The following is a 19,403-nucleotide window of genomic DNA, read 5'->3' as shown; positions in this document are numbered from 1 at the left end:
TAATTCATAGTAGTATTTTCTGTGACTTGCTGTCATAGAAACGGTGGCTGTAGAGGACCTCAGAAGCTCATGTAAACTATTTCGCTACCTCAAGGAAAAAATGACTCTTTAGACCAACCTTGACAGACATTTGTCTCACCTATTTTTAAGAACCTCCAATGATGCCAATTCCATGACCTCTCTGGGCGATCGGTCTAGTGCCTCGCTATTTTAACATTTTTACAAAGATCCAGCCTCCTTTTCCCTTGTTGTGGTTTAAGTAAGATTCCTTCATCAAAATGTCGCTGAAGAACTTACAAAGCCAAGGCTGTGGCCAGTTCAGATGCTATTCTACTCGTGTCTCTCTGGTCTGTGCTTTTAGTTGCAGTGTCTGTTTTGACCTTGATCTCTTGACCATTAAGTCATTTGCAAATCAGCTAATTTTAATCCCCTCATAATGCGATCTGTACATGTAGTATTGCCTCTTTTAAATCTGTTGAAATCTGAATCTGTGGCTTTGCCCTTGCAGTGTTACAGTTGCAATCTCTGTTTCCACTTTGTCCTCAGTCTCTGCTATCCAAGTGTATGCACAGAGTATGAAAAGCTTGCTCATGTAGAAAGAGGCCAAACTATGCTACCCTTATCCTTATCTTTGCTTAACACATAGGCTCCCTCTTCATTTCAGCATCCCATTTAGCGATACTGCTCAGGCATTTAATCTTCTCTTGGGCTGGTCTGAGGCAATACCTCAAGTTGTCTGTCTTCCTATCTTGTTTCTCCTCTCTTGAATTAGGAGGATCCCTCCTCTTGCTGATTTGTCTGTCATTGCATGTGAAAGTTGCTCTCAGTCTGTGACTGGGTAGGGCAGCAGTTTTCTCTTATTGTGCCATATGTTTAAAGATTTCTGCTAAAGTACAATTTTTTTTGCCTTTTCTTCCCACTGCCACATTTTAACTCTATGAATCAATTGGGGATTTAGTTTGTGAAAGATACCATACAGAGAAAATTTGCCTTGTAACTTGGTTAGCCCCTTAGCAAATAAGTTGGCATTGTACATTTTCTGACTTGCAGGTACAAGCTTGGACCCAGGGAACGTAGCCAGGAGGGGCTGGAAGGCAAAGCTGTGATGACATGTTCAGTATCCAGGTGGAGGGCCAAGAGGGCAGCTGCGTTGCGTTGCATTCCAATGTGCTGATCCGTGGAACAGCATTGGCATAAGCTTTGGAAGCTGCTGCTTGCTCTCCTGGCTGTAGGGAAGGGTCTGAGGTGATGGCAGGGAAGAAAGGGGTGAGTCTTTTCAGAATATTTTGTATGATCATGGCTTATTTTGAGCAGGTTGGATGTTTGCAACCCTGGCAGCTCTTTGCAGTTCATTGTGTGCAAGGACCTTGATTGATTCTGCCCCAGTAGCTCTAAAGTTAACTGGTCCAGAGTGTGTTGTTTTGATTTCTTCCCTCTCCCCGCCCCACTCCTTGAAATAGTTAAGTTGCCTGTGACTTGCATTTAAAACTGTATTTTCTCACTATTTGGGGGCTTAACGAGGTGGAGGGTAGGGGTTTGGAAACAGTTTAACAACTTCACATTTTAGACACTCTAATGAATTTCCCAGGATTTCGGAAAGATTGTATCCAACTTTAATATAGTAATTTCCAGAGTTTTGTTTATGCTAAAGTAAGTTAGTGGTGGATTAAGGCATGAAAAGCCAACAGATTGCAAATGAACTAATGAAGATGTCGCTTCTTTTGGGTAAAGAGCATGACAGAATTGTGACTCATACTGAAATACTGCAGACTGAGTTGGCATCAGGACCACAAGCTGGCAATGGGGTTCCCCCTCTGTCCTCCATTATTTCAAATCTGTGTTTGATTTCAGGTGCAGAAAAGAGAGGGTTTGCAAGGACCAGAAACAACTCTGAATCCACAAGAGCTCCCCAGAACTTCGATAGGAAGAGGCAACTCTCTGAATCGCAGACAGAAACAATGAACAATTCAGACTGCAGAATAAATCCTAGACAACTGGGAACTCCCAGAGGTATTAAAGCAGAGTGCGTACACGCTTCAGGAATAAGCTGCCTTGAAGCGTGTGCTCAGCACTATTAAAAGATGGGCTGGGATGAATGGTCTTAACTCTAAAGTGAGCTGTAAAAGACTGTTGGTTATTTGTAAAATACGACCATTCCAGGCATTTTGTTATTTTGAAATCGGGTGCTAGTATTTCTAGGCAAACTATTCTCAAAAGTTCAACTTTGAATACAAAGCTTCTGTACAACTGCTATTAAAATACATGGACAAATTTATTTGGCAAGATAACTCTTAAGAATTTCTGTTTGCAGGAGGATCCTATGGTGCTGCCCTAACATCAGGTGATAGAAAGAATCGAAATAAAACCACTCGAGGGCGGAAGAAGAGTATATTTGAAGCCTACATGTCAAAGGAAGATGTTTCAGCAGGACTGAAAAGGGGAGAGCTGATTCAGGTGCCTGGAACTTAGAATGACCTTACTTTTGTGATAAGCCTGTGGAAATTATAGGTGCAAATGTCATTTGGTTGCATGACAAGGAATTGATATGCCACTTGGAGATGCTGGAGGAGGATTCTTTTTCCCCAGGAGGTTCTAGAAATGGAATGAAACCTTTTAGGTTCAGCTAAAGTGCAGGTTTTGGCTTGGCTGCATGTTTGGAGAAATTTCTCATCCACAGATGTGATGCATTGTAAAGTTCTCATCAGATGAACATGGTGAAGTCACTTATTGTGGAGACTCTTACTCTTACAAATAATTCTCTAAAACATAGCAGGGGCTGGGAGAACTCAAAATGCCCAAAAGCCTCAAATGAAATGAAAGAGTAAATAAGCAGTCCCTGTCTTTGTCAGTGTGAGCAAAAATGAGTGCCCTTAGCAAGATGTTCCTTGCTGAGGAATTCCTCATGGAGAAGTTGCTTAGTCCTCAGCAGTGAGGTGCAGATGCTTCCTCTCTTCTTTTCTGTCTGCTTTTTCTCAGCTCTTCCCAGAAGTCTCCCTCCCACAAAAAAAGGGAGAATGATGGTGCAAGTGATGCTGTGTAGTCCCTGGAGTCTGGTAGAGCTGTGCCTACCAGAGCATTGCACTAGTGTTATGAACTACAACAGAACTGGTTAAAATAACGTAAAAGAGCCAGTTGGTCATGCCAGATCCTTGATTTACTTGTGTAATGTTGTTTTTACACTCTCCTAAGATAGTAGGGCTGAGCCAGGTAGTTCTTAAGCTGTCTTTGACAGTGTGTGTTTTACTGAAGTAAAGCACAGATAGTGGATGGAGCAGGTAAGGCCACTGAAGTGCAGAAAATTAGTTGCCTGTGTGCTTGTGGTCATTTGCCTTGAACAGCTAGCAATAAGCCTCTTCTTGTTTTACAGGTTCTGTGCCTGTCAGTCAAAGATCTGACTTTATGCTTTTGTTCTGAGCAAAAAAACTACAGCCATAGTTAGGCAGCAAATCATCTTCTAGTGTCTAGCAACATGTGGGAGCAGACCTGCTGTATCTGTGGGTAGTTGGATCTCAGGAGGGGGGGTCTGGCATAAAAGCAGGCAGGGCTGATGTTCATTGAGGGGTAGAAGTACCATTGCAGTACAGTCCTCGTTGTGGTGTCATGTTCCACAGGACAGACTCAGCATCCCTGTGAGATCAGATTGGCTGGGGAAAAAAGGCAGGCAGAAGTCTGAGGGCAAGGCAGACACTCATGCTATCCTGCTGAGGCATCATTTACCCGAACATCCACTGATGCCTTACTGTTTAAGTAGTATTGTGATGCTGTTAAGTTGTGATACTTATTTTTCATCAGTACGATCAGAGATGGCATCCCCCTACCTTTTTATCTGATTTCTTGTTATAATTACATAGTAATTCTTGTATAATAATGTAATATAAAGGCATAATTTTTGGAAGTGTGATGAAGATGCTACATTTAAGACTTCAGACTAATTCCTTCCCTTATCAGGTCTTAACTTTTGGAAGAAAGACTATACAGCGTATCAGTGATTATCAGAGTAGCCCACATGGCCTCAGGTCATAGTCTGTTTAAAGATGGTCATAGACATCCACATTTGGAAGCAAATGGTCAGGGAAGAAATGGGAGCCTCAAGCTGTGACTTCCCTACATCTGATTTTAGATGGCTGCAGCAGCATATGGTGGCAACTAAAGTTGCCTTAACTTCAGGACTGTTTTTGTTACCTGTTTGCGGTGACATAGCCTGGTAGTAGTAAGTGCAGAGTGTAAAGTCTGCCTCTGAGGTCAAGTATAGCTGCAGATGATAAAAGGCACATCAGACTATTGCTACTACCTGAGAACCCCATGGAAATGGTAAGTCGCAGAGGACCTGTGATTACATACTATTCTAGCAAAAGAAGCCCTAATTCTTTTAAATGCCTAGTATCTACTTCAGGTCATGTGCTCTGCAACTGGGAGAGCCCTGTGCTCTCTTAGTCTGTAGCCATTTTCCTTTCAGCCAGTTCCATGTCTCAGGGAAACAGCTGAGACTGTAGGAGCTGGACTTAATCATCGAGGTTTGAGTGTCAGATCATGAGCATCCCAGCTCAGTCTCTCTCATCTTGAATTTATTCATCCTTATGATCTCATCAAGACTGTTTGTCGTTGCAGCTTCAAACAGGATAGGTGAGATCCTGAAAGCAGTTTTAGTGGATGGACAGATATTCAGTACTGCTCTTTGTGATGGGGGAAACAGTGGACAAAAACCTGTTGTGTTAATCCTCGAGAGCAAGGAAATGGTCTGGCATGGTGACCTGCAAAAATGCACCACAAGAAGCTGTAGAAGAGATGAAGAAATCTACCAGTCTGAATGTGGTCCCAAACAAACTTCAGGGCTAGCCAGTCAGAAAGGTGACGCTCTGAGCAGGGGAGTCCCCTGGAGTATTGTGGAAACACTGGGTTTGCATATGTCTGAATGAGAACATGATCTTGTATAGGGGGAAGAACCCTGCTGTAGCTCTGAAGATGTCACGGATCCTGGCAGTGGAGCTGTATAACTAAATAATCCTGAAAGCTCTAATGAGGGAATCTACTGGCAGATGTGGGAGGTCTCTGAGATGAAACATGAGTGCCATGAAGATCAAGCAGTCCTATATCAGGAGGAAAAAAAGTGTTATCTTTATGGTTGCTGAAGTCTGTCAATAATAGTCTCAGTGACCTCGGGCGCTCTAGCTGACGTAACCCAGTTTTCAGTAAGTAGTGTGGAGAAGTGTGCCTGTGAGGATTCCTGGATTCACTTAATCATGGGACGTGTGGAAGTATCCTTCCGCAAAAAAGGGCATTTTTGCGCAGGTGCTTAAGAATGCATAGACTGCCTGCTTCCCCACCCCATAAAACTCTGCAGTGAGCAAGCACAGCATGCATCAGGTTGACTGGAATGATATAGGCTGGTCTGAAGGCAAACAAGATTGAATAACTTCTGCGTAGTTACGTAACTGGATGATGTTGGCTATACACAACAGATGAAGTCAGGTTATGTATTAAGGAACATTGACCCAAAGGACAGTAATCATCTTGTGAAGCGCCAGCCAGAAACTCATGTCTGCTCCACGCCTCCAGTGTCTCCCAACCCTCCCTGTGGGGATGGTGGGGTCAGGTGGAGTGGGAACGCGCAATGTACAGAGGCACTGAGCTGACTTTGCCATCAAGCTGATGTTTTCCTTTGGAAAGCTGCTTGTAGCGGGTATGATGACTGGGGTTTCCCTGATGGTCATGGATTGTTTTAGTCGAAGGTGGCCTTGGTGTAGTGGGCAGTTACTTGAACCCTGGCCTTTTCCAGTGTTTCACACAGAAACCAATCAAGGCATACATGTTATGATAGCTGATATGAGCTGCTTGATTTGAGATGCTTGATGTTTAGTCTGAGTCTTTCCTGCTGTGGTTCTAGCAGAGCAACTTGAGAAATCATGACCGTTTTGTCTTTGGCTGGAGGAGCTTAATAAGGTTAGAAACTTTTTTGACAAGTGTGTTTGAAGCTGACCTGAATCATCAGAAAGTGTTTCACAAACCTTCCTGTAGACCTTTCTCTTCCTTTCAAAACACAGGCCCTACTGACATAAAAACACTGATAAATATAGCAGCTATTGTTTGCAAGCTATTGTAAAATAATACAGCATTAGTGTGACATCATGAGACTCCACAGCCAGATCCTCAGCCCCTAATACACGTATGAGAACAGTTGTTCGTTGCAGATGGGGAGAGTGACTGGTTCCAGATATGATATCACAGCGTGAAATGTACAACATTGTAAATAGGATTTTCATAGGCACAGATAATAGGGCCCATCTGCTTTCTAAGATAAACTTCGGGAGTTCCTTGCTTAAAGGAAAGAACTGAAGTATTTTAATGCTCCTTGATGTAAGAATTCTAATGCTGGTCATAATTAGGCAGAGCATATGAAATGTAGAGGTATCCACTGTAAACAGAGTAAGACTTTGCTCCGTTTATGTATTTGTTTGAGCTGGGTGTTCATGTGTGTATAGCCACGTAGGCGCCTTATGGGCCATGGACGCAAAACTTGATTTTTCACGTGCATATTGGGCATTTGCACCTGGCTGATTGACAGCTGTCCTAAACTATCCAAGGGGGGTTCTCCAGAGTAACACAGGACGTCCCCTCATCTGCTTTGTGCTGTTGGATAGATCCTGGATATGGGAATTATTTGACTCATTTTCAAGCAAAGCAGCCATCCCTTCTCATTTTTTTCCTCTCTTGTGGCTCTCCGTAGCAGCTTCCTTTACTAAAAGTGGCTAATTCTGGGAGAGAGAGCGTGTGTGCGCGGGGGGAAGCTATTGAGTTTTCCATCAGTAGGCACCAGTGCTGTAGAGGCTGATGACAGCAGGTTAGCTCTCACTTTGCCTAACCATAAAGTGTTCCCTGGGTTGCTCCCAGTGGGTCGTCTTTGTTTGCCATTGTCCTGGGTAGTGCTTGCCGTGTGGCCAGTGTGCACATTAATACTAGTTACATAAAGTATAAAATAAGACATTGCAGAAAAGTACCCAAATAAGATTTCACGAATATAGAGTATGAGGTGCTGGTATTTCCAAACTTAAGCAAATAAATACCTAAGCAAATAAAAAAAACAGAAGACCTTCATGAATTTGCAGATTCTTCTTCAAGGCAGCAAAACTTTCACATGCAAACAGCTTTATTTTCCTATTGTATGAGTGTTTCCCAGAATACATAAAAAATTATATGCTGCGTAAATTCTTAAGGAAGCAATTCCCACGAGAGGTTCCTATGATTGCTTAACACAAGTGCAAACAGATGGAATCTGTTCATATAACAACTTGGCCAACATTATTTCAGATATACAAACGAAGGAAGTCTTGTATTTTCAGAGCGAAGCAAAAGCCTTTACGAAGGCAGGTGCCTAGCTAACAGAGCTGTGTTTCTGTAAGAATCAAATGTTGTCAGTTTTAACTGCCACCTGAATTGCAGTTCCCAGGAGCCTTCTAGGGTGGAAATGGCACTATTGCATAGCTTGTAACTCGCTGGCTCTCCCTTTCTCTTGTTAACTGATATACCTCAGTGCAAGCAGAAAACGGGTTGGTTTACTTTGGAGAAGTCAATAGGTATTTGTTGCAGTGAGTTGAATCTTGAGTTGGCAGATAACAAAGTTGAAATAGATGCACCCAGGACTTTCAAATGTTTTTAAAATGGTTTGACTTTAAAAGTATTTAAACAATATTTAATCTTTTAGACCTTAAATGTTTGTTTTTGGAAAATCCTTTCTATTCATCTTTGAAAATGTTCTTTATCACTGAGTTATTGCTACTGTGTCTACTGGAACAGCCAGAGCCCCATAAGGCTCACACCTGCTGCCGTGCTACTGCCGCAGCTCAGCTTTTGCTCTTTTCCTCCTGTCCTCCAAAATAAGCAAAACCAATACCTTCCCTTTCCAAACCAGAGCAAAGCAAACTGTTTCTGATTGTCAGTTTGTTAATAAAGGTGGTGAAATCTTTAAACTCAGGAGAAAATGTGTGAAGGGAACAGGAAGACTTGGATCCTCGATTCATCCAGCAGCAGCAGCTAATGATTCAACATCTTGTTGGTGGCACACTGCAGTAGATCAGCTTAAGCCTATCATGAAGCTGCCTTTTGGCTTGAAATTGCTCGGATGTGAAGTTGACAAGACTTGTACTGTATAATGAAAATTTAGATGCATCTCTCCTGTTTCACAGTAGATATATTACAGCTCTCTAATTTAACTGATGTTATATAAAGTTAATAAGATTCATGCATAATCTTTCTTCTTTTTTTTTTTTCAGGGACCCTTGAGAATAAATCCTAAGAAATACCATGAAGCCTTCATTCCATCCCCAGTAAGTGTAATTATATAATGCTTTACAATTCATAAATGAAGGTATATTAAGATAGGAGTTACACTGTTTATGAGAGGTCACTCAGAGGTGAATAAGTTGAGAATAAATGAACATGATCCGGATTTTTTTAATCAAATAAAGCAAATTTTGCTTTTTCATACTGCAAAAAACATCTTAGCTTGTGCTGAAATTGGGGATACAACTGCATCCTACGGAAGCCAGCTGAACTCAGGTTTGAGGACCACCAGACAGTGTAATTGTAAACCCTTGGTTTATGGCTGCAGAGGTTTTATAGATTTTCCACTGATTTAAGTTAATCTTCCCTAAACAAATATGCTCTCCATTTTCTATCTGCTGCATGAGCTAATTTGAAAAGTCATTCCAAAAGTAATGCACGTGATTCCTTTTCATGTGCCCGCTTTTACGCTTTGTATTGGTTGGCTTGGGATGTGCTCACAGGGGACTGGTTTGTGCCTCTTCTCTCTTTCCTTATTTTGACAGAAAGGAAGGGCTCTTGCAATTTCAAGGACTTTCAGTAGGGAAGGTGACCTCACAGCTGGCACAGCCAAAGCTTTTTATCTGGAACTGACTTGGTCAAAATGTTACTATCAATGAGAGAGTGAGTTTCATATTGAAATGTTTTGTTGGTATGCAGGGGGAGAAGACAGGGCCTGCACTGAGAGTGAAACACTGACTCTGTCCCTGCTGCTGCCAGCACTATTGTTTTGGAGTTTGGATTGAAAGTCTTGGAATTTGTGGTAGTGTCAGTTCATGATGTTCGTTGGGGATAATGATTTGGAGCCCCTTTCCTTAGAAGACTAGCATTCCAGGGGTGGAGAAAGAACAGGGGTGCATGAGGTGGATTCTTAAGATTAATTGGAGGAAGAAGTACAGAACAGCTCTTTGGTACTTCGGTGAAGTAGCACTGACTGTACAAGTGGGAAAGGAACTGGGATGCTTTCTCTACGTGTGGCCTCAAAGGTGAGGCAAGTGTAGGCTGTTAAAAGGTACTCTCTGCAATTACAAAATGCAAAGTTAAATGTGCTGTCTGGCTAAACACGAAGTTTAATTGGATGTGAAGCTTTACCCCTAATTCCTCCTAGTGCTCAGCTATTGCCTCATGCAGGAGATTACTGCATGTGGGAATACATCTATAAAAGGAGGGCTGGCTGAGGTTAGTACCCCATTCATCCTTTTACTTTTTCTTTCATTTGTGGAGCTGAATCACAGAACCACCCTCATCACAAGTAGAGTCAACACTTGGATGAAGGTGAATGTGGCTGGTGTGGACATTGTCATTGTAAGGGGAGAGAGACACTTTAGGAATTTGCCACTGAGGGTAGCAGGAGGGCTTGCAGCCTTGGTGTTCTGCAGGACTTCCCATCGTTGCCAGATGCTGCAAGAGCTACAGCTGTGAAAAATCACCCTTTCTCTCCTGCTGTTGATTAGGGCACTGTACCCCTTTCTGTTCAGCTCTCACTTGGCTACGACTTCATGGAGTTCAAATACAACAGCTGTTCACCTTTTAACACCAGAAGTCCCAGGGTGTTTCTTGCTGCAACTGTGCTCTGTCTGCTTATCTCATTGTTGCATAAAGAGTAGAGGGGAAGGCCCAGGGCCTTCTCTGCAAAGCCTCTCAGCGAATGGGCCCAGAGCACTGAAATCTCTACCTCATGTCTTGTCTTCTCTGCTCGCAGTACTGTGGTGTTTGAAATCATGGCTTTGTCACTTTGAAGAATGAGGCTCCTGAGCATGAGTGATGAGCATCTTAGGTGGCTGGGCTGCAGTTTTGGAACACTCTTCCAGAGCAGATAAAAGGACTGCAGGGAGTCGTCTTGTTAGACAGGAATAGAGAGCACAGCTATTGATATTCACAGAAGGCCACTGAGGAATAAAAGCACCTTGCTACCTGGAGATGGCTGTAGAAGTCCTGAAGCTATTGCGAGTAATACGGCGTATGGACCTGGGGCCAGTTTAAACTTTGCAAGTGATTGTATTGTGTTGTAATTCAGTGCCATTTAATTGCATGAGTAACCTGAAAGGGCAGTGTGCAGGGTTGGGGACACTGAAGGAAAAAGAGAGGGGTACACAAGTGTTCTTGGAAGTGTGCAAGTTCACCCAGCAATCCTGGGCCTACAGCTCTACACACAGAAGTGTTTCTATTTCTAGGCAAAAATAAAACTGCTGGCCAATTTCTAATTACTGATGTTTCTAATTTCTGATGTAACAGGCATGGAAATTAATTGCTGTAAAATTGCACTATATATATTTTTATATATGTATATTTATATATGAGTGTATTGTTTAAGATAAGAGTAACTGGCTGCAATTCAAGACAAGACTCTTGCACAGACTAGAGATGCAGCTTTAACTTGTTGGTGTGACGTGTCAGGTGTCTTTATAAGGGGTGAAGGAAGGGGCCTGCCTTCCATTTTCGTGGACAGAGAAGGAGAAAGAAAACAGGAAAAAAACATGGAACAATGAAGTTGTCACGAATGCCAGCCCGTGACCTGTAGCACAGCAGCTACATGTACAGATATTTAAAACAAAAACATGCACTTTCCTTAAAAAGTAACTTTGAACTTTTATTTTTATATATGTGGTGGATTTAGGTCAGGAGTTGGAGGAGAAGGGAGAGGGCGGGGAGAAAAGAGGCATAAGACCATGTGTAAAAAATCTGGCTTTTTGAAAAGAACGGTTTCCAATTTGAATTATGCTGGTCCAAGAGGCTTTGCAATTTTTCTGCATCTTGTCATGGGAGGCAGCTTTCACACAGCTGTTGAGCTGCTGCTGCTTTTCTTTCTAAGAGTAATTTGGTCTCTTGGAGGATGGCCTTAGTTTCACATCATGGCATGGTTCTGCCGTTTTATTGTTCTGGTATCTAAGCAGAGTAAGATATTTATGTGATATTAAGGCCTTATGTTTTCAGGTTATAAAATAAGTTTTTCTTGGAGGCTGAATATACTGCTAGTTCTGATTGGATCTGCTCAAACATTTGATATTCAGGAGTGTGCAACTGAAGTCACTAAAGTAGTGATTAAGATTTTATTTTTCTTGAGGCTGTTTTTTATTGTGATAAAAGAAATGAAAAGCTTTAACTTACTTTTCCTCCTTTTTGTATCTCAAAACTATGAAAAGATAGCTCTCTGTAGAAAAACTGTGTTGAGTGCTTGTTGATGCTTACGCTGTTTGGTGTTTCCATGGCACTGTAAACAGCCACATGGAATTCTTCATGTACTGAATTTTGAGGAAAGGGAAATGAAAGCAGCAAGAGCACTGTAGATAATTAGCCAAAAACAGACAAAGTTGCAGTCATTTAAAAACCAAACATCTGTGTTGACATCCTTAAAAAGCTTCATCTTTATTCACCCCCGTGAAGAAAATCTTCCAAATCAAGTCTAGGTTAGCAGAATGCCAAGCATATCTAGGGCAGATAATCATGGTGTGTACAATTAGTAGAGGCTCCTGTGCAAGGATGTTATCACAGCATGTTGAGAGAAGGTGTGCTAATATGCCTGTTACTGTAGAAGATCTGGTTTGCACTTGGCACCTGTAGCCAGCATTTTGAATCTGTTCTAATAATGGTTGTGCCAAATACAGAATTTATGGTGCTACCTCATTTGAAAAAGAAACTGTGCCTCCCTAGCCTATGTCCAAGCCACCTTCAAAGGACCACTTGTGGATCTTTGTGCTGCTCATCACTTTCACACCGCTTTTCAAACTCGCCCAGGAGAGCAGCACGCGGCACTGTGTGGGGCGCTTTGCAGAGACTGTCCTGGAAACATGTTTTGAACAATAGCTTTTACAGGGCTTGAGGTGGGAACTTAATATGGGAAGAACTGTGACTGCAGAAAACTGTCTAGCTATTCCCAAGAGTAACTGTGGAGGAACTGAGCAGAGTTTGCAGACAATACATTTTGAAGGCTTGGCTCTGTCTTGAGTAAATAGTGTGGAACTACTGTGCTGGCACAGACTCCCGAAGGAGGTTATTTGCTGAAAGACATTGCGTGGTGGAGGGCATGTGGTGAATCCATTTCATTTCTATGCACAACTGCAGGATGTTTGTCTCCGCAGGGTGTGTGTCTTTTTTGATGGTAATGTTTTAAACTTCATAACAACTGTAACTTAATATGTTTTGGTCTGACATTTATTTTTCTTCCTCTTTCTCTAGGATGGGACTCGCGATATCTTTATTGATGGAGTGGTTGCTCGCAACAGAGCCCTGAATGGTGACATTGTGGTAGTGAAACTGCTTCCCAAGGAACAATGGAAGGTCAGTTCAGTGTATTTTTCTGTGATTTGACAGAAAGGGTTTATTGTTGTTTTCTTCACTACATGTAGGGTCTAAGCCAGAGAACAGAGAATTTCCTACAAATCAGATTAGCTAAGTTATGGTTTATACTGCTGTAGATTAAAATGCTTTATCCTCTGCAACATTTGGAAGAAACCATATCTAAAATGAAGTTTCACTGTTTGCATGGAGCGGTCGTCTTTATCGCTACATGGAGAGGTTTGTAGTTTGACCTAACAGCTAATTTCAAGGCATGAATGTCAGAGGTGACTTTTGATGTCTGTTATCTAGTTGTCTTCATGCTGTGGCATTTGACAGCTGTAATTAGTTATTTGCAATTGTTTATATATTTGAAATGTGCTATTCATACAGCTTTAGTAATGATGAGCCACCTCTAGTTTGTGGGTCCTCAGTCCATGGAGAACTCATCTTGTTCCAGCTCCAGATCTCATGGTGGTACCCATCTTTACCTGGAAGAACAATGTGTAAAATAGCTGGAGTAATGCAAATATGGGGCAGCCTATTTTTCATTTTCATGTTTGAGAATTCACTCACTCTGGGTTTTTTCTTTCACTGATCAAGCTCTAAGTCTTTTCAAACATCTAGATGATTTTATTTTGCTTACAGGTATATCTCTAATCACCTTTATGCATAGAAAGTTCTTACTCTTCCTTTCCATTTGCTGGGAGATATAAGCTACAGTTAGCGCTCATAACTTGGGGCTTTACTTTGGAACAGAACTGCCACAAATTATTTTCCAAAGAAGATTTTTGAAATCTTCTTGAGAATTTAAAGACTCTTGTATATCCTTTGCACAAAAGTAGTAAGGACACTTCCAGCAGGGTGGGAACTGGCCTGAACTACTTCAGCCTGGTGCTTTGTGCTCATTCTAGCTACCTCCCTCCCTCCCTTTGTTTGAAGCTGCATTATGTGGTTTCAGGCTTGCAAATGCAAGGTGTTCAGTTTGGTTATTCTCTGAACTTCTTACCTTCCCTGTTTAAATCTAACAGCAATTGGAATCATGCTTTGAAACACTAAAGCTTCTCTTCCTTTTAAGTATGCGTGAAATGAGTAAAAGACCTATGTATGTATTGACGCATGTAAGTGCAAAACTACATTATGCAAAAAGTGATTGTAAGTAGCAACTAAAGCATTATGGATATAGCCCCATGCAAATATAGGAGAGAGGTTTGCTGTTATCCATGTAACCTCTTTGAAAAACAATTTTGAGGGTCAAAGCAAAATTTCTTTAGCTATTTGAGAGTGCAAATCTGAGTTCACAAGACCTATGGTAGTTGCTATATGAGTTTGGCTCACCAAATGCATATGCATAAATTACTGCTTGTATTAGACAATTTTATACAGTTGGAAAAATGAAATAGCTTGGGGACTTGCACCATTTGCCGGGATCTGCCAGCACAAGGGCTTCTTTGTAGGTTTGATACGGATTGCCTGATCTGGAGAGCTCGTCTGTAGGTTTCCTATTTTATCACCATCTCTAAACAAATGTAATGATTCTCTCTTGTATCCTCATAACTTCATATCTAAAACAGTAATGTTCTTCTATGAATAGATTAGTAATTTTATAAGAAGGGTTCAGAGTATTCTCCCAGTTCTGGGCAAATGCTGAAACAACTGCTGGAGAAATGATGTCTGACTGCAAGAAGGTACTTCAGAAGACTTCAGATTTTTGTAGTATGATTATGACTCTTCTGTGGTGAATTTAACCTTGCCAGCTGAAGTAGCTGGAACATGCCAGTCATGTTTTCAGCCACACAGGTGTTGCCCTATGTCATCTCATTTTTTTGTTTCTTGCCATCAGCAACTTGAGCGGCAATGACATTCCTTTTCTCCTGTTCCCAGAGTCTCTTGCTATGCACTCATGTTTGTATTAGTTCTTTGGGAAAGGTGCCACTAAGTTGCACTGAGAGATGCCACATTTTGCCAAGTAATTCGTACTGATTAATGATAAACTGTCACAAGCTATTTTAGGTACTTTTCCATTTGTTTAGTCTCACGCTGCTGCAAAGCTGCCATATCGGTATCTTGAGGGTTTTCTCCTTCCCATTTGGCCTTTTGTAGTGAGCTGAACAGCTTCAGTTATTTCCTTGAAAAATGTAAATCAAATGTATAGTATAATTGATACTCTCTGAGGAGACTTTACACACTTTGCACATATTGGTTTGGTAGGATTGAGATTTGCAAGCTGATCATTTTTATGGTTCACTGTTCTCAACTCATTAGTTCATGCTCCACTGAGAACTGAGCCTTTTTTTTTCTTTCCTGGTAAACCTGTGTCTTGCATGAGATAAGCAGCCTGATAGGTCTGTGCCTTCTGCATTTCAAGCACCCTGCATGGCCCCCAGATGCTCTGAGGGGACAGCCTCCCTTTTCTAGTTGCAGATGATTCCTGCCACAGCCTTTCCAAGCGCGAAGTCTCAGTGTACTGCTGCATCCAAGCAATGACAGGACTTTCTTAGCTGGAACCTCATTCCAATTTACCTGTGTGTAAATGAGAGGAAGGGGGAAATGTTACTGGTGAAACTAGAGATTTTGGATACAGACATCTGTATGTTTACAGGGAGCTTTGAGGATGTTGGGAGCTGCCTTGTACTCAATGAGTCAATCTTAATGGGTTTGAGAGCCTGTGAAAGGGGTACTCTCTGGAGAGCAGTTCCCTCAGGGCTAGACTGGGTTCTGCTGAGTCTGTAGCGGCAGTAACATCTCACAGGCAGGTATAAATGGCACAGTGAAACATAAAGGAATGCTGAGATATTCTAGATGCGCGGTCATACTTTTATGTAATATCTTCTAGAGAGGAAAAGCAGTATTTTCTTCGTCCAGCCTTCCACTTCCTGGCTCAGTAGTGGGAAATTTGTCAGGCTTGAATTTCTCAACATCATGTCCTTCCCAGTGTGCGCATCAAGTAGTTGGATGAGCTACTGTGGTCTTTCCTGTGCTTATTCTGTCTGGTCTTAAAGCTCCATTTGTTCATGCATCCTCTGGGAGAGCTACTTGCTGTTCAGTGATGATCAGTTTGTCAGTTCATATTTCTGTGCTTACTATAAGCTCTGATCAAGAGCCAACAATTCCAGTGTGGCACCAGTTGCTTGAGAAACAGACATTTTGTCCTAGAATTTTGTTATCTTGTGCTCCTGAAGAAGGTAGCCCTTGGTTTCCTGCCAGAATTGAGTGGTATGTATTGCAGTGACCGCATTTGGAGGCTGTATTTCAGAAGTTCCTCTTCTGTCCTCTTGCCTTACATCTTGGGAATATTGAGGTACTATGGTAACTTTTAAATATTTAGCTTTTGCAAAGTAAGGTATTTGACTTAGACTGTTTTTCCAGGTACTTAACCTACTCATAACTTATGAAGTCAGAGGGATTGTTGCAGTCAGCTAGACTGTCCCCTTCCTAATTCAAGCTGTAGCGTTTCCCTGAATCTATGCCTTAATCTTCAGGAAAAACACTGTGATAAAAGATATCCAGTGATGGAGAATATACCTCAGTCCTCGTTAATTACTCTAAAGAAGAAAAATGGTGCTTTATTTCTTGACTGATTTTTCCCTAGTTTGACTTCTGCCCGTGGGTTCTTATGTTTTATAGAGTTGTGCTTACATCAATCTCAGGAGCTTCAATTATACAGTGGCATAATCACTGGAAGGCAAAAAATGTTGATATGATTACAGCAATATTTCTGTAGCTCATCAAGGAGGGAAGCAGAGTGTCAATATAAAAGATAAAAGCAACCTGTGTTTTCTCTCAGCCTATTTTTACTCTTTTACCTTCTGCTTAACTGCCAGATAGAATTTGTTCAATTTCAGGTATCTGTTTTGGTTTTTCTTGCAAGATGTGATTTCTTTGGTGGAAAGAAATAGCATAATAAGTCACTTGATATCACTTGGGGCTTGGATTCCTGGCCCAATCTTTGGTGCTTTTAGAATAGTAGTTTATAGTATGGAATGTTTTTCATGACAACCGTCTCATGCATTGCATGCTATGGTTGAAATTTTAGAGTCTTAGTCTGAAAATAGTAGGCAGGCAAGGACTGAATGCTGTGTATCTGGCTCTTTCTGCTGAAGATTGTCAGAAAGGAATTTTGGGGTCTGACCCTGTATCGCTTGCTACCATATGCAGGAGGTATCTCAGATTCTGCATCTGCTTGTAGAAGTGGTACATTAAAAACAATAATAAAAGGTGAACCAACCAATTTCTCCAGAAATCAATGCCTGCACGTGGTATCTGCTGTCATTGCTGTTGCTTCATGAATCATTTCCTCCTCAAAGTACTTCTTTGCACTCTTTTCAGCTGGTTCTATTGATCTCTTCAGAAGGTCTCCAAGGTCAAGGATGTAGAACTGCTGGTTTATGTACGGTGTGTGCTGCCAGATAACAAGTCCAGCATTTTAGTCATGAAGTGTCAGAAATAACAGGAATAGTCATTCTTTATAGCCCATGAAAGCACATGTTCTGTTTGGTGCTCTGAGGTGTCAGATATAATAAGGCAGCAGAGAACCTTGTAGCTGGCTCTTTTAGAGCTGTGCATCAAAGATAAATACTTCAGCACTTTCCACACAGAAGACAGACTACAGTTCACTTTTCCCAGCTGTGGCCGTTATTGGCATAATTACCAACAAACACAGGGAAGGAAAAATTTGCTTCAAGCAGATGTCACAAATATAATGTACAGTATGAACAATGCTACGTATCCTGGCAAGCCACCACGTCCAACTGTTGGTGTAAACCTGTGAACCATTAGTTGTCCAGAAGAGATGCTAGCTTTGAGTTTGCTCAAGTGAATAATGATTTGTTTCAACCAAATTCTTCTGCGAGTCGGTTTCTTCTCAAAATCTCCTAGCTGATGTAAGGATAACAGTAACTCAGGAGGGGATAGGGTTCTTAGAGGGTTATCACAGCAATACAGCTTGAGTCTAACTATCAAGAATGTTGTTTGGAAACGTTACATTCATAACAGAAGAAAAAAAATCTGGAGAAGTCATTATTGAAATAGTAAGTGTTCTGGCACCTTAAAAGTGTTCAAGCGTAATTCATGATATCCAGGAGTAAAGTGGGAAGCCTAAGCAGCCAGCTAGGAATATGTCCAGAAAAGCAGAGTTCTAACAAATCTGAAAGGTTGATGGATGCTGCAGGGGGGAAGGGCAGGTTTTTTTTATTGTTTTGCCGTAGACTTCACAGTGAGGGCTGTACGTTGATGGCTGTATGTGTATATGTGCACACCCTCCCCACACTCTTCTAGGGAAGCCCCCAAGCCACAAATAGGTGGAAGCTGGATAAGCTTCATTACACACTTACTTTCTTCTTGTACCCTTCTCTGGATATTAATGCTTTGTTCTACAGTTTTGGATTTGATGGACCTTCACTCTGAGTTGGCATGGCTCTTTCTGGGCATTGTTTAGCTCCATATTGACTGTGTTTAGTTAGAGTGCTGATATAGAAGATGGACAGTAAAAAAGCTGAGTTAAGAGGAAGTGTTTCTTATTGAGAGATATGTGGCATTAAATTTGCTGCTCTTCTAGATGTTGCTTTCACATTTTGTTAATCATATATAATTTGTGAATGAGACAAAGTCTTAACACAGTGAGTTTTAATAGCAAGACCTGGCATGCTTTTTATGGTGCATAATGATAGAATTGCTAAACTGATCTGGGTTGTGTGAGATTGCTGTGACGCAGTGCCATGGAAGGGTGCTTCATTTGTCCCTTGCCTCCCCCAGATGTGCAAAAGAGGGAGGCAGAAATACCAGCTTTTTAGATGTTGCAGACAATCTGACCTTTGCGATTGATACCTGCCTCTGTCTTTGGGAGAGCCAAAAACAGGATCCCAAATAATGCAACAACAAAGGTGCAGCGTTTTGGAACAATTTTGTGTCCTTTTAATCCTTCCTGCTCTGTGATTTGGAAAGAGTGATATTAGAAGGCTAAATATGTAGGAAGGGGGAGCTTCTGTGTATTGACTGATTGCATCCTGTCTTACTAGTGCAAAATTACACTGCGGATGTGGTTTGGCTGCATAGATGCAGAATAAGATAAAAATGTTACCCTTAGGTGATCAGTCAAGCATTAAATCATTTATCTCAGGCAGTCACATGCAGTCAGTTGTTATACCCCCCCAGTGGAATAAGGGTGGATAAGCCCCTGATGACTTGTGAGACCTGCGACTGAATTAGATACCGCTAAATTTCAGTGTGTATTCCTGGAAGAGCTACATTTTGAATGAAAGGAAGTGCTTGTGGGGGCATCTGAACTTACTTTAGAATAGGAGTCAAGCCAACATGTAATACCTGATCCTCTATTTTTGCTCATTTTTTTTTCTTGGTGGTATGAATATAATCTAGTACAGCAAATTGTTTCCTCTAAGGACTGACTTTTCTTTAAGTGATTGTTTTAAACTCTGTTCTTCCAAGTCTTCTGTAAATATGCACACATCACACTAGATTATTTTTCATCCAATCTCTTATATAACCACTATCATTCAGGACTTTTCTTAGACCTTGATTCCTGTGGAATTAGTATTTCTTAGAACTGTTTGCTTTTTGCCAGTTTGGGGACTTATTTGATGATATCGCATGAGTATTTGGAGCCCACACCTTATAAGAGAGAGTCAAGATACCTGTTGTGATGGGATTGTTTTTTGGAATGTCATGCACATTAAACTCACTTAACTTTTTATAAACTCTTTCTTGAAAGACTGTCCAGCTTTTTGATAGTTTTGGTTACTTTCAGATCCACATAATTAGAAGCGAGTTTAAATAAAGTGTACTGGTGATAAAAG

At 41.4% G+C, this 19,403-nt stretch overlaps 1 protein-coding gene across 7 annotated transcripts in view; it reads left to right on the top strand.

Annotated features, from left to right (window-relative positions):
- The window catches only part of DIS3L2 (DIS3 like 3'-5' exoribonuclease 2), a 203,533-nt gene that overhangs the window by 19,793 nt on the left and 164,337 nt on the right, over positions 1–19,403 (top strand). For 5 of the 7 annotated variants that reach the window (XM_064516730.1, XM_064516733.1, XM_064516731.1 and 2 more), the window contains 4 exons: positions 1,852–2,010; positions 2,312–2,454; positions 8,268–8,321; positions 12,493–12,594. In XM_064516730.1, coding sequence (XP_064372800.1) covers positions 1,852–2,010; positions 2,312–2,454; positions 8,268–8,321; positions 12,493–12,594 — 458 coding nt within the window. Of the gene's footprint in view, positions 1–1,050; positions 1,267–1,851; positions 2,011–2,311; positions 2,455–8,267; positions 8,322–12,492; positions 12,595–19,403 lie in introns of all 7 variants that reach the window. The other 2 variants (XM_064516734.1, XM_064516735.1) reach the window with 1 other exon arrangement.

The sequence above is a fragment of the Dromaius novaehollandiae genome, chromosome 9, assembly GCF_036370855.1.
Source record: "Dromaius novaehollandiae isolate bDroNov1 chromosome 9, bDroNov1.hap1, whole genome shotgun sequence".
NCBI lineage: Eukaryota > Metazoa > Chordata > Aves > Casuariiformes > Dromaiidae > Dromaius > Dromaius novaehollandiae.
This window is presented reverse-complemented; position numbering and strand designations above follow the sequence as displayed.